The sequence below is a fragment of the Maylandia zebra genome, linkage group LG1 (genome assembly GCF_041146795.1).
Source record: "Maylandia zebra isolate NMK-2024a linkage group LG1, Mzebra_GT3a, whole genome shotgun sequence".
NCBI lineage: Eukaryota > Metazoa > Chordata > Actinopteri > Cichliformes > Cichlidae > Maylandia > Maylandia zebra.
Window position 1 is genome coordinate 36,596,773 of NC_135167.1, and position 13,765 is coordinate 36,610,537.

The following is a 13,765-nucleotide window of genomic DNA, read 5'->3' on the forward strand; positions in this document are numbered from 1 at the left end:
AAGAAAACCATTTTTCCTTCAATCTGGTGATTAAATGATGCCTGCAGAGAGTAAACTGTGGGCTTAGAAAATTTTCATACATATATAAAAACCACACATTGCATAAATGAGCCATCTGTCTCAGCATTCATATGGTGACTCTATAACAAGCCACGTGGGACTAGTTACATCCAAAACTGATCTCTTCACTACACAACAAAAACAACAACATATACTGAAGAAGTCTTAAGTAGGAAGAGGGTGAATCATCTCACTGACCTCCATGAAAGGTGGTCCATCTGAAGGAGTTGCCAGCCACCAGCGGCCTGTCATTAAAGGCAGCACACTGCATCTCTCGGAAATCCTCCGAGCCAGGGGGACAGTCCTGCACACACACAGACACACAGCATCAACACCCTGACGTCCTTGAGGATGAACCTTTGTTACGACCATGCCATACAATATAGGCTTCACATTGAGGGAACCTTCTACCTGATTTTGAACTCTCTCAGTGAAACCGTTTTGATTGCTACACTGTAACAATTACTCTGCATACAGAGACACATTATTGCTTTATCATGAAGCGCAAACAGTGGCAGGACCGCCGCCGCGGTGCAGACGCAGGTTAAACTGTCAGTGAAATTCCAGATCACACCCTGAAAGTCGCTGATCAAACATTAGCCATTGCTCTACAGTGTTTGCATAAAATGTGTGCGTATTTTTTTTAAATAAAGACCAAAAGCCTTTTTGTTGAAAGGACCTTGGTGTTGCAGATCTTGTACTGTCTGGGATCTCCTGCACATGGTCCACCCACTGGATTCCTGGGACACAGAAATAAAAGAGATGTATAGGATTAGGTAAGAGAACAGTAGGAAACACTGTGGCTTAAAAATGTTAAAATATAAATTTCATATCCCTTCAAAAATATCTATGAAGGTTTTTCTGAAAAAAAAAGTCTGACTGAAACGTCGCATAAAATTTTGAAAACTGTCCGCATTTTCTCCCGTGCTAACCTTGTGATGCAGGTGCGTGACCTCACAGACGCTCCGCCCCCACAGGTGCGTGAGCACACAGACCAGCCGCTCCATGTTGCCCACTCATTTCTGAAGTGCAGCTGCCTCCGTGTGCGAGCTGGACGCACCGACGAATCGTTGCTGTTAGGACCCCACGCCGAAATCCAAGAGGGCTGGAAAAAAAGCATAAAACAGAGAGACAATTACAAAGACAACTTTAAGAACAGGTAACACAAACATGGGAGCATGAGAGCAGGACACTGGGAGAAGATCAGGTAGACACCAAATGAGTGTACACGCTGAAACCTTTTATCAAATGTAGATGGAGTATTTGTATTGGAAGCATTAGGTTTCTATCATATCTCTCTGCAGTTATTTAGGTCACAAGAGTCACAGTAACAGATGCTAGTGTTGCAGTAACACATGTTGCAACCTATGTATATATTCTGTGGTAGGGCTGTTCGATATAACGATATATATCGGATGATGATATAAAAACATCTATCGTTTCATTTTACGCTATTGTTTGTTTCGTGGTGTATTAAAGTTCTCTCTTTCTCTTATATTTAATATAACCACACTACAGGCGCCTGTTTTTATGCGTCGTGGTTAACAACAACCATGGTAACAGCATCGCGTGTCCGCTTGTTTATGTTCCACATAAACCTTTCACAATAAAGCTCAAGATCCTGTTGAGACTTTTCAAAATAAACTGAATCACGTGAAAGAGCAGATTATTTACGGATGAGAAGTAAAAAAGAGACGCCAGGTGCTAAAAAATAGTCCTTAGACTCAAACGTTAGAACAGGCTTTTCCCCGCAGCACGCCGTGTAATAAATATTCACAAAGAAAACAACGGCCGTTACAACTTATGTCTAAAAATGTATCGTTTCATGCATTGGTTAAAACACTCTACTCCAGGTACACGACACCCAGCTGGAAACACTTCCCGCAATACGAGCTGCCCGAGATTCACAGAATTTACAGAAAATGTTACATTTTTGTGATTTATATCGTTATCGGGACGATAGAAATCTTATATAGGGATATGAGATTTTGGTCATATCGCACAGCCCTATTCTGTGGTTATAACCAGAGATTTTTCTTTAGTTCACAGTATCTGCAAAGAAGTTTAACTATAGTTGTGGCACTAATCTACAGGCACAGGCATTCTTTATCTATGCATTGGCTGTTTAGAGCTTTGTGTGCTATTTTCTTCCATGACATGCTTCTTTCATTCTAAAAATGCTCCATTTACACATGTAGTCTTAGTCTGAGCGTTTATGCAAACGTCAATGTCAATGAATATTTATTATCAGAAACTGTTGGTGCCCAGAGGTTGAACACTGACTTTCCTAGCCACAAACACGTTTCCATCCTATTTTTATTCCTCTGTGACTGGCTCACAATCATCTTGATCCATGTGCTACTGTGTTATGTTTTTTTAATATGATCTTTCTTTGAACAATGTTTAAGTTCTTACTGAGAGATTGAAAGTGCAGAAACAACACGACTCCCTGCTCTGTTGTTACTGTGCTCTGCTCTGCAATCACTCTGCACTCATGTCCTGCATGTTCAAAGCTGTTAGGTGGCAACTGGCCACTGTCAGCAACTCCGAGTCATTTGTGTCGTGCATAAGGGAGAAAGCAGAGAATGATGAAATATCGTTTGTGGGAGGGAAAATCCTGGAGCCAGATAAATCTATTTAAAGAGCAGACGTATGAAGAACAACAGTCAACCTTGTGAGCCTGGTGGATCAGGATCAGCGGAACAATAAAAGTGATTAGAGAAACCTCAGTGCTGCTCCTCAAACACATTCCACAGTTTCTGCCCTGGAGGACGACTGAAACTGGCAGCATTCCCACTGGTTGCTCATACTGCACACACACGTTTAACTCTTTACACACATGCAACAGCTGCAGCAGACTCGCTGTCATGGATGGCTGAAGCCACAGACAGCAAGTACACAAAACATGTCAGACGGAAAGTTGGTTACATGTATTTAAACTGATTCATATCTACAATATTTAAACAACACTGAAGATTACATTTGAAATAAATCCAAAAGAGGCAGCATGTGCACTGAGAGAGACAAGCTGAAGAAAAATGATTTCAAACAGTTATCTAATAAAGACTTTATGCCAGCATGCCGACGATTTATCACATCCTGAGGCGTTCCATGGGAAAGCTAAAGGTAACCTTCCGCGTCCCCATGACACGTGCCCGATTGTGGATGGAATCCAATAGAAGGATGCTGCCGGCGGTAGCTCACGTTCCAGCCATGTATTCCAGCCCTAACCCTAACCTCATGCCTAACCTTGTGTGTTTTCCAAAGCAATTCATGATGAGAAAGTAAAATAAATGTACATTGTAGATTCAGTCCAAATGGTTCTCATGTTTCCTTCTGTTTCAAACGCATAACATAGGAACGTGTTGGGGGGCTGAAAGCGTAACATACCGACGATTTGTCACATGGCATCAGATGTTACGCGTTTGGAGTGAGAACGTGTTGCTTATGCATGAGTATGTTTCTTAGTAAAAGCATCATATAGATTTAAATCAAATATTAATTTAATGATCTGGCTCTAATTTAACAGTTGCACCAGGTTATGTGGCAAACAAGATGATTATTACAACCTCAGCGTGCTACTCTTCACTGTCATAACATTTTAAATGGTGTCAGTATTGCAACAAAACAACACATTTACTGAGTTTTACTGCAACAACAACAAAAATGGATGTTCACAAATGAAACAGAAAACTCTTTGTATGCAGCTGATGTTGCACCACGTCTGTGTCGGTTCATCCAGGTCCTGGTTTAAGTTTAAGGAGCAAGAAATCCAACAGACTTCTTTAGGTTCCGTGAAGACGTTTCACCTCTCATCCAAAAGGGAGTCTTCTTCACTTCTAAAACCAAAGAGTGGCAATGTGATGAGGCTCATGATTAATCTGAACTAGGTTTTAAATACTGCGGACATTTGGTTTACGTGACAAAAAGAAAACAATAATGGATTGACCTCCCCAGAGCTTGAACCTCAAGCAAAGAAGATCTTTCGACTGTCCTTCAAGAAGCCTGGTGAAGAAACAAGAAGAAAGCCTGCCTACACCAGTGCAGGCTGTGTTGAAGAACAAAGCTTTCCTGCTCATGAGAAAATGTCAAACTCTGGTTTGGCTGTTATTAAGATAAACTTTAGTGGAAAAAGGAGCCAGGCTACTAAACAAAGGCTGATACGTGTGTAAACCAAGATCACTGATGTTAATTCAATTATAGTCTATAATGTTTGTTTAAAATAATACTGACATTATTTCCTAGTTTTAGTTATGTAACTAAATGAAAAAATAAATCATCTACTGTCACGGCTAGCAGGGCAAGCCGTGTGAGTTTTAATAGAGGACCCAAGATGCAGGCAGCTTCAGATGCAAGTGAGCTTTATTAATAAGGATGGACACACAAACCGGAATGTAGCAGGCACAAAACAAAACCTAAGAGAAACCTAAACTGGGAAAACTAACACAACTAACCTGAAACCAGAACAACCGCAGGAAGACTCGGGGAAGCAACAAAGAGGAACCAGCAACAGGCAGGAGAACACACAGGGCTTTAATACTCACAGGACTAATTATGGGATGGGAGAGAGGAGGGGAACACACCTGGGAGAAATCAGGGCTAACGAGACACAGACATAAAGCTGAGAACACTCACATGTGACAGAGACCTTCAGAATAAAACAGGAAACTCACAGACACAGAACCAGACAAGGCATTGAACTTAACAGACAGATTCACGAGCAGACAGTGTGACACCATGGACAGACAGAAGGAACACAGAGAAGTGGGAGCAAGTAGGCTCAGAACAGAAACCTAACAAATGACAAACCTTACCGAAAGACATAACCAGAATAAACAAGAACATAGAACAATATAAGGAAACACAAAACACTGAGTTGTCAGACTCAGGATCATAACATCTACAAGCTGAGTTGTAATTAATATTAGCAAGAAAGGTTCAATTCGATCCAATTTTATTTATATAGCGCCAAATCACAACAACAGTCGCCTCAAGGTGCTTTATACTGTAAGGTCAACCCTACAATAATACATACAGAGAAAAACCCCAGCTCTCTGGGCTAACACCATCACTGCTTCCTTGACTACAGTAGCTTCCTGGGCTTACACCATCACTGCTTCCTTGACTACAGTAGCTCCCTGGGCTAACACCATCACTGCTTCCTTGGCTACAGCAGCTCCCTGGGCTTACAATTCAATTTACAAGTCACCCTAGCTTTACTGTACGGAAGGCGTCCCTCAGTGTTCAATTCTAGGCCCCCTGTTATTTTCACTTTATGTAAATGACCTGCCCAATGTGTGCAAAAATGATTATGTATGTTGATGATACGGTAATTTTTACACAAGCCAAAACTGCTGATGATGCTTTCATTGGCATTACATGATCTACAAAAATGGCATATCGATGTTTTTTAGTAAACCTATAACAACCGTGGCTGCAGTAAAAGTTCGCCTGGGTGCACAAGAACTAATTAATGTTTAATGGAATTAATGGAATTTAAGTATTTGGGAGTGCTACTAGACTTTTAAATTATCCTTTAAAAACACGTTAAAAAAATAGTGAAAACTGTAAATGTTAATATACAGAACTTTAGACATATCCACACATCATTTACAGACACGGCAGCGATTACATTCCTGCACTCTATGATACTGGCTCATATTGAATACTGTATTACTATATGAGCTTTGCTGCTATTGGGCCAATCGAAGTGTGCTACAAAAGAGCATTGAAAATATTAGATAAAAAAAAACCTTTTTCATATCACCATTGTTAAATTTTAGATAAATACAAGTTTCTAAATTTTACTAATTTCAAATTATTCAAATCTGCCTGTCTAGTATACAAAGTTGTACATGGTCTGACGCCTCCACCAATGAGTGATTTTTATTAAACAAAAGTCTAGCAGTGTTGCCGGGTCTCGACTGACTCGAGCCACTGTGAGAGGTGATTGTGAACTGACATTTAGACGGAGCACCTGTTCACAGATGCTCTGTCATATCAGGGAGTGAGCTTCTGGAATAGTCTTCCACTGTCGGTGAGGGAAAGTCTCCCCATGTTTAAGAGTCACTTAAAAGGGCAGCTGAGGGACACAAACATGTGACCATGTTTAATAATCATGCTTTATATTGGACGTGAAAAAGAGTTAGTGTATTACAAAAAGGGAAACAACTATTAGTGTAATGGGTCAGTGCAATATCAGGACAGTCAGGGCATGTGCAATACTGGGGTTTGTGCAATATAATTGATGTGTTTCCGTTATTGTTCTCTATATTGTCCTCTGTGTCCACTCTTCTTGTCATTGTCTGTTCTAATATAATGTGATCACTGTTTTTGTCCTTGTCACATGATCTGTAAATAGTGTCTCTGTATGTTTTTACTAACATGTGTGTAACACCAACCTGCCAGAGGGTCTACAGATGGAAATTAGCCAAAGGCTATAATCTGGCATATTTACATCTGTTTAAATGTTCATTAATATGTTGCCCCGCTTTCTAAATAAAATAGATAAAAATAAAATAAGAAGCAGTCAGTGAATCATGGGAAGCAGCCTAAGCCTATTTCAGCATGTCAAAAGGTGGATTCAGGGTCACCTGATCCACCTCTATCAAAAAGGTTCATCCGAACTCCCATTCTACCTTTAAATGACGCAGGATGGCCTGCATTATGAGAGCAAAGTGCTCTGTTGGGGTGATACGGTACTGTGAGGTCTTTAAGACTCGATAGGGACGGATTATTCAGGACCTTGTATGAGAGGATTTTAAACTTAATTCTGGGTTTAACAGGGAGCCAGTAGCAGGTTAGGTCTGCACTGTAAATATGTTGACAGAAATATAAAAACAAAGTTAGAGGATATAATGAGCTGAAAACAATGCAACCCTTCAAAATGAACAACAGATCAGCAGTGACTGTGAAAACTGCTTCATGTAGCTGCACAGTCAGGAGATAAACTGTGATTTAGCCATTTCATGTTTCCTGACTGCAGTACATGACGAACAGTTTCACCTTGGGGTTACATCAATCCTGTTTTTCAAAGTGTGACAGCCACTTTACAAAAGATAAAATTCATCATGTAAGAACTGTTATTAAAAGCCGTCTGAATCCCCCGAGCTCAACATTAAATGGCTTTTGGTATCCATAAATCAACATGTTAAAACTCCCACATCTAAAACTTCAAAACAAATCCTCTGTACTTTGAACGTCTGGCATTTACGTGTGTGGAGAAAAAGCGACAAAGTGTCTCATAATAAAAAAAAAAAAAAAAATGGTTAGATGCAAACACACCCTCATACAACGTTACACACAAAGCTGAGAGTGACCTTTGCTATAACTGTCCAGCATTACTATGGCAGGGTCACCTGAGGTCACTGTCATTAGCATCAGCGCCAGCCAAATTAGCCTTGATAACAGCTGTCAATGGGTCGGACTAGCTTTCTAATTAACTAAGTTGACCTATGACCTTTACAATGTCCCCATCTCTCCTCCACCATTCACACCAAACAGAGAAAAAAGTGTCTTCTTTGCACAAAGCAAACTGCATAAAGAAAGAGAGACGGAGTAAAGAGTCTACGTCTCTCTAGCCAGCGTGCAGGTAAACTGCCACAGTGTAACGTTGTTCGACTGTTCGCCTGTCTGACCTGGCATAACTGTTTCCATTCTGTAAGCTGGATGGACAAAGGGTCTTTTCTCCAGGGTCGATACACACTCATATAGAGGGGAGTCTGATGTGTCATTTGTATAAAATATACCTGCAAAGAATGACACTTGTGCTCCAAATAAAGCAGGAAAGCATTAATGTAATTAAGATAATTACTGTAGTTTGTGGTCAGATCAAAAGGAAGACATTATTCCTGATTCAGTGTTTTAATCTGTGTAAAGTTGTGTAAAAGTTGAAGCTCTCTAGTTAAAAATGTGAGTTTTGTGCCCGAGAAACAAATCCTAATCTGCAAATTTAACATGCAGCTTTGGGAGTCAGGGGTGAAGATTTGAACTATTCTGTTGTTCAAGTCTCAGGTAAATATTTCAAGCATCTGATCTGTGTGATTATAGAGTTGATGTTGTTATGTTAGTATATTTGTCCACAGTTTTCCTCCTTTTCTTTTTTTTTTTTTTTTTTTTGCCTGTCCAGTTTGGCTCTTTTGCCATCAGAATTGTTGTCTAAAGGCAAAGAAAGATGCCCAACGGATTTACTTTACCAAATTGACCATCCCAGCCTTGCCGTAATGGTCCATTTGATTCACCTTTTATTGTTTATTTTATTTTCACTTACTGAATACGGGACAGACTTGACTGGGGGAAAGAAGGGGAGAAAGAAAGAGGGAAAGAAAAACAGCTGAGAAGAGGGACGGGGGAGAAGGGCAAAAGACAAAAACCAACAGAACGGGCAGAGAAAAAAAATGCATATATCAATCACCTGGATCACCTGCTGAGAAAGAAAAAAGAAAACAAGCAGAAGAGAACAAGAGTAATAGAATAAACAACATCACAATGATATATGGGAATATGACAGTAAATACTAAATATTAAACATTATTGTGCAGCACATAAGATCAACAGAACACAGTGTGCTTTGAGGTAGGAGCCAAAAAGGGTGTAGTTTGTGGGTGTGATCACCCGTGTGTACACCTGTGAGCATGGACGCGCTTGTTTTTTGTTTTTTAAAAGGTTCCTTCATGTAATAATCTGCTAGAGGGTGTGGGGGGGCCACAGCCCCGTCCTCCAGGGCATGAAGCAGGTATGGAGGAGATCCAAACTCCAGACATCCAGAGGCCCCCAGAACACAAGAGACCAAGGAAGACCAACAGAGGGGCAGCCGCGCCACTGTCCCAGAAAGAGCTGAGGAGAGTCCCAGATGAGGGCTCACTCAGCAGCCGCGGAGCAGAAGCCAGGGGGAGTTGCAGTGACGCGCCCGTGAGCTCCGCCGGCAGCCAGCTGTGCCTGAGTGACCGAGCCCCAGGCCGAGAGGCCGGGGGCACCCCACCTCCGAAGTGGCCCGAGCGAGCCCCAGGCTCCAGGCCCCGATAAGCGGCCGCCAAGGAGTGAGCCGGTGTGTACCTGGACGCCCATCCCCGGACACAAAGAACCACCAACGCACCGATGTCTGAGGGAGTCCGCCACTGGCAGGGGAAGTGGTGGTAGGGGGAGATAGGCCTCCAAACCTTGGAGGGCCTGAGATGTCCCCAGAGAGGTGGCGCCTGACACCCAACCTGACATATAGACACAGACATACAGGCACACACAAATACAAACATCCATTCCCACCCTCATGCTCTCATATACACTTACTCCACACACAACCAACGTGGAGACAGACATAAAGAGACGCTGTACACACGATCACACTCCCCAAGCGTACTCTACAAACCGGGTCTAGGTACCCTTGCCCCTGGAGGGGGGAACTGCACCCAGACCCAGGTGGTGTTACCCTTTTCCCTGCGGTGGGGGGAGGCAGACCGCCCCGACTCCGCAGCAGCAGGAAGGCCCCACACTCCAGACCGCAGTCGGACGGCCAACTCCCCCTCCTCACAGTTTTCCTCCTTTTATTTCATTTGCACTTTGTAATTTTTTTTATCAGTCATGAATTCATTTAACAGTTTCGGTGTTAAGAGACGAATGATTGTTTTTTGTGGTGATGAATGCAATTTTTTTTTTTATTAATCACTAAATATCGGTAGCAGTTGTAAGCATATGATTTCACGTAGCATAGATGTTTTTGATAATTATGAGAGCTGCAGTATCTAGAAACACTTAAAGACACGTAAACAACCTGCAGATACTGGCGTCCACACAGCTGGGGGCGCTGCAGTAAGGCTTACACAGTAACTGAAATGGCTGTTTCTTTGCAGCCATAAACCAAAGTTCCCAGTGAGAACAAAGAAACGCAGAAGCATCACAGCCCTATAAAAGTGAAGCAATAACATCTGTACATGCTGTTCTCTGAATCCAAGGGGAAATACACCAAGCCTGTGGCGGGGTTACACCATGTCCAAGTCTGGTGTATTTCATGTTCTGTTTTTGCCGTGGCCACCCGAGACGCTGCCAGCACAGCTGCAACAATGACCGAGAGCAAAAGATGTTTCAGCAGTGTAAACAACTCTGAAACAAGGATTGAAAATAATGTGTTACTAGTCTTTTTGAAATGACACAACTGTAACACGAAAATGAAGAATGAAGAATGGATCCATTGGTCTTTTTGAGGTGTCACAGCAGCTGGGAGGGGGGGGGAGTGTCTGAGTGTGGTTATTCCAGTCAGCCCTCGGGGAAGGTTGGATGGTTGTCTGCTTGACCTCAAGACAAATAGCGATGAAAGATGCGGTAAGATGGGAAAAGGTGGCATAGCAGCGACAAACACAACAGAATAGGAGACAATGAGGATGCTGGCTTGGAGCAGCGCTCCTCTGCTCAAGACAAAATCCCATCAGAGGACAAACACCCTGCAAGAAAAAGCCAATCGGCTCAATCGCTGTGACTAGTCTATGGTCTGTGATTGGTTTATTATCTAAATGAGCTGGATTTTCCTCTTTGGGACCTGAAAGTTGGGATTTTTCTTCCTCACAAATGGCCTTAATCACAATATTTAACTCTGAACTGTAAGAAAAAGAAGGCGTGAAGACAGGATAACGTGGGGGCGGCTTTGGGATATGGCTTTAGGCGCTGGCAGGTTTCACATGCAAATAAAACACGATGCCATTTGTTAAAACACTCTCTTCCATTCTTGCAAAACTCAACACATACGTCATCCAACTTTCAGTGAATTCCTTAAAATCTGTGGGAATACAGGGCTCTAGACTGACTTTTTGCCACAGTTGCACTGGTGCACCTAAATTTTTTTTCTTAGGCGCACCAGCACAAAAGTTAGGCGCACCCAAATTTTTCAACCGCATCGCTTAACACTGTAGTTTTACCTGTGCACTTTTTTGGGGGGGGAAATTTCTGTCTATACAGACAATATTGATTTGTAAATGATTAACTAACAATCTTGTGCTTGTACAAAGTGCTTTGTCTACAATATTGCCAAAGAGTGCCAATGTTAAACGTAATCATCACATCGGTCTCCTCTGACGACCTGTTTGCTGCTGCCTGCCGCTGAAAGGCAGTGGGGACACTTGGGCAGTGCATTTATGACGACATATAATGTGTTCTCTGGACACACTGTGCTTTTTCAGTGCTCAGAGGTTAATGGGTTCATGTCAGAGCTGGCTATGAATGTCAGACGGATCAGGCCTTAACAAAAAAGTTATCAATCGTTCTTTTCATCTTTTCTCATTACCCACAGCTACATCCACCTCTCAGGCCTAGGCTGCTCACCAGGGCTGGGTATCATCACTGATTTCTATAATCCATTCGATTCGATTCACAAAGTCCCAATTCAATTCAATTTTGCCTCAGAGAGTCAGAAATATTATAATTCTGATCATTGATCAGCACTGACACTTGTGAGACTTTATCAGAGATGTGAACATCACAGCAGAGGCCTTTGTGTCAAAGTAACGGAGGATAAAACTCAGAAAAACATGAAGCAGATTTTCCTGGCCTGGCTTTTTATAGCAGATAAACTTAAAAATATTCTGCATTTTGCATAATTTTAAAAAGTTTAAATGTCTTCAGTATTGAACAGCAGAAATCAGTCTTTCTTGTCCGACGTGGTTAAGTAAACAAAACAAAACAAAAAAAACAGCGGTCGACAGCGCCGTAAACAACGGTAGACTGATGGGTAATAAGCGAATGAATAATGCAGAAAACAGATTTGAGACGGGAAACTGTTCTTGAAGTACACAGAGAGAGAGAAAGAGAGAGAGAGCTGTGCATGAAGTGTGATTTTTATCGTGGTGGAAGCAAAACAGCAAAAGTAAGAGGGAATTAATGGTGATGTTTATCAAATGTGAAGCGTGGTTTGCTGCTGGTTCAGTGAATTTTGGTCGTGTACCTGCTCTCATTTACTGTTTGGTGGTTGTTGAAATAGTTTTATGAGCTTTAACCTGAGATTCTGGTGTTTCTGGTAAAATAAGTTTATATTTAAATGTCGATTCAGGATTTAATGAATCGATATTGCTTTATTCAAGCTACTCACCTCTCTCTATCCGCCTGCACTTTCAAACGTACACACGAAGGACTACGGGAATATCTGGACCATGACCAATCAGAGAGGCCCCGCCCCTGACTGTCTCTGATTGATTTAGACCACGATAGGGGCATAATGTGTGTCTTTTAGAGTTGCGGAGGTTTTTTTTGTTTGTTTGTTTGGTTTTTTTTGTTACTCAAAAAGTTGGTCGCACCGGTGCGACCTAAGATTTTTTTTTTAGTTGCACCATTGAAAAATTTGGTCGCATTTGCGACTAAATTGGTCGCACTCTAGAGCCCTGGAATACAATTTATGGAGCGCTATAACAGGAAAATTGTCATAGTAAGATCAAAGATATTTAAAATACACCAAAAAAGATAAATATTATAATGATTTTTCATTAATAAGGAGAATACCAACAGTATACATCAGTGGGTGATTCAATAACAAGTAACAGAGAAAATAAATCACCAGTAGTGCCATTTTGTTTAACTTTTAGCCTCTCCTAGGTCACTCTTTCATTTTTTACAGCACACTTATTAACCATTGATTTACTGATCAATGTCTCCATTCTTGATTCATGTGTCTCATTACCATCAAGCTGTCTCCTCTGGGGCTTAAACATTAGGTCAATGTAGAATTGGTACAAAAAGTCCTTCAGTTTCTACTAGAGCATGAGCGAGTTGTTATTTTTTTAACAGCCATCTTGAAACTGAAGTCGGGGTTGTAGCTGCTTTTAATGACAGGTGTCTCAAACTAGGCAGCTACAGCTGATCGGTGTTGGTGCTTTCTGGAAGATATTATTACAAATAATCCATCCTGCTGCAAGGTAGAGTTGTTGGTTAGCGTACTAACCAAGCTTGCTACCTTGAGCTGAGCTAATATGTTAGCCCTCCAGCCTCTGGCCACTCCAAAACACAATCTGTCCAAAGCTATGAAGAGTTTAAAACTAATGTGTGACCTTTTCATCAAGGTCGCTATGTTTATCTTTTATATACAGTCTATAATTAGCACCAGAACATTTGTTGGCTTGAGAGCGAGCGATTTTTGTTAGCTGATAGCAGCTATACAAAAAAAGTGAATTCTTAGCTAAACTATGGAGGTGTCCAAATTCGTAGACTCCGCCAAATATGGTCGACAAATGCGTCCTCATTTTCCCCAGAATATCCCAGAATTCATTGTACGGCCCAGCCAATTCCAGTTTCCAATAATGGCGGACGCTACTTAGTTGTAATATTACTCTTATTACTCTTTCACTTTTAAGATATTTTCAGGCGAGAATGTAGCTGTGTAAAGTTCAAATATCTGCTTGGTTTATCACAATGTCACATATTTGCAAAAGTGCTCCGACATTTTAGGAGACGTCTGTTACCCACCAGCTCGATAGCTCGCCGGGAGCTCGAGGGTCACTAGAGCCGCTGAGAATGGCAAACTCCCGACACATGGTTTTCAGACCCCCACAGTCTTTCGCTACTCAGGTTAAACGTGATATATAAGTCACTTAATAACTTAAAAATGTTATTGTTTGTTTTTATTTCAATGTTTTATTTGTTCCTGAGTAAATCGGTTTGGCTGAGATTAAAGTTCTAGTTTTCACACAGCTAAATAAACATCAAACAGAAAACTGATTAAACAGAAGTGTGA

The 13,765-nt window shown here is 41.5% G+C and overlaps 1 protein-coding gene and 1 long non-coding RNA gene across 3 annotated transcripts in view; both read right to left on the minus strand.

The window, feature by feature from the left end:
* adamtsl5 (ADAMTS like 5) overlaps nt 1-13,765 on the minus strand; it is a 64,509-nt gene that overhangs the window by 21,069 nt on the left and 29,675 nt on the right. For both annotated transcript variants that reach the window (XM_004566358.6, XM_004566359.6), the window contains 3 exons: nt 993-1,165; nt 740-800; nt 259-364 (listed from right to left, as the gene is read on the minus strand). In XM_004566358.6, coding sequence (XP_004566415.1) covers nt 259-364; nt 740-800; nt 993-1,165 — 340 coding nt within the window. The remainder of the gene's footprint in view (nt 1-258; nt 365-739; nt 801-992; nt 1,166-13,765) is intronic.
* LOC143419322 (uncharacterized) lies at nt 2,980-4,558 on the minus strand. The gene is made up of 3 exons (XR_013099274.1): nt 4,515-4,558; nt 4,010-4,093; nt 2,980-3,899 (listed from the first exon to the last, which is right to left on the minus strand). It is a non-coding gene; the product is annotated as an uncharacterized LOC143419322 (long non-coding RNA).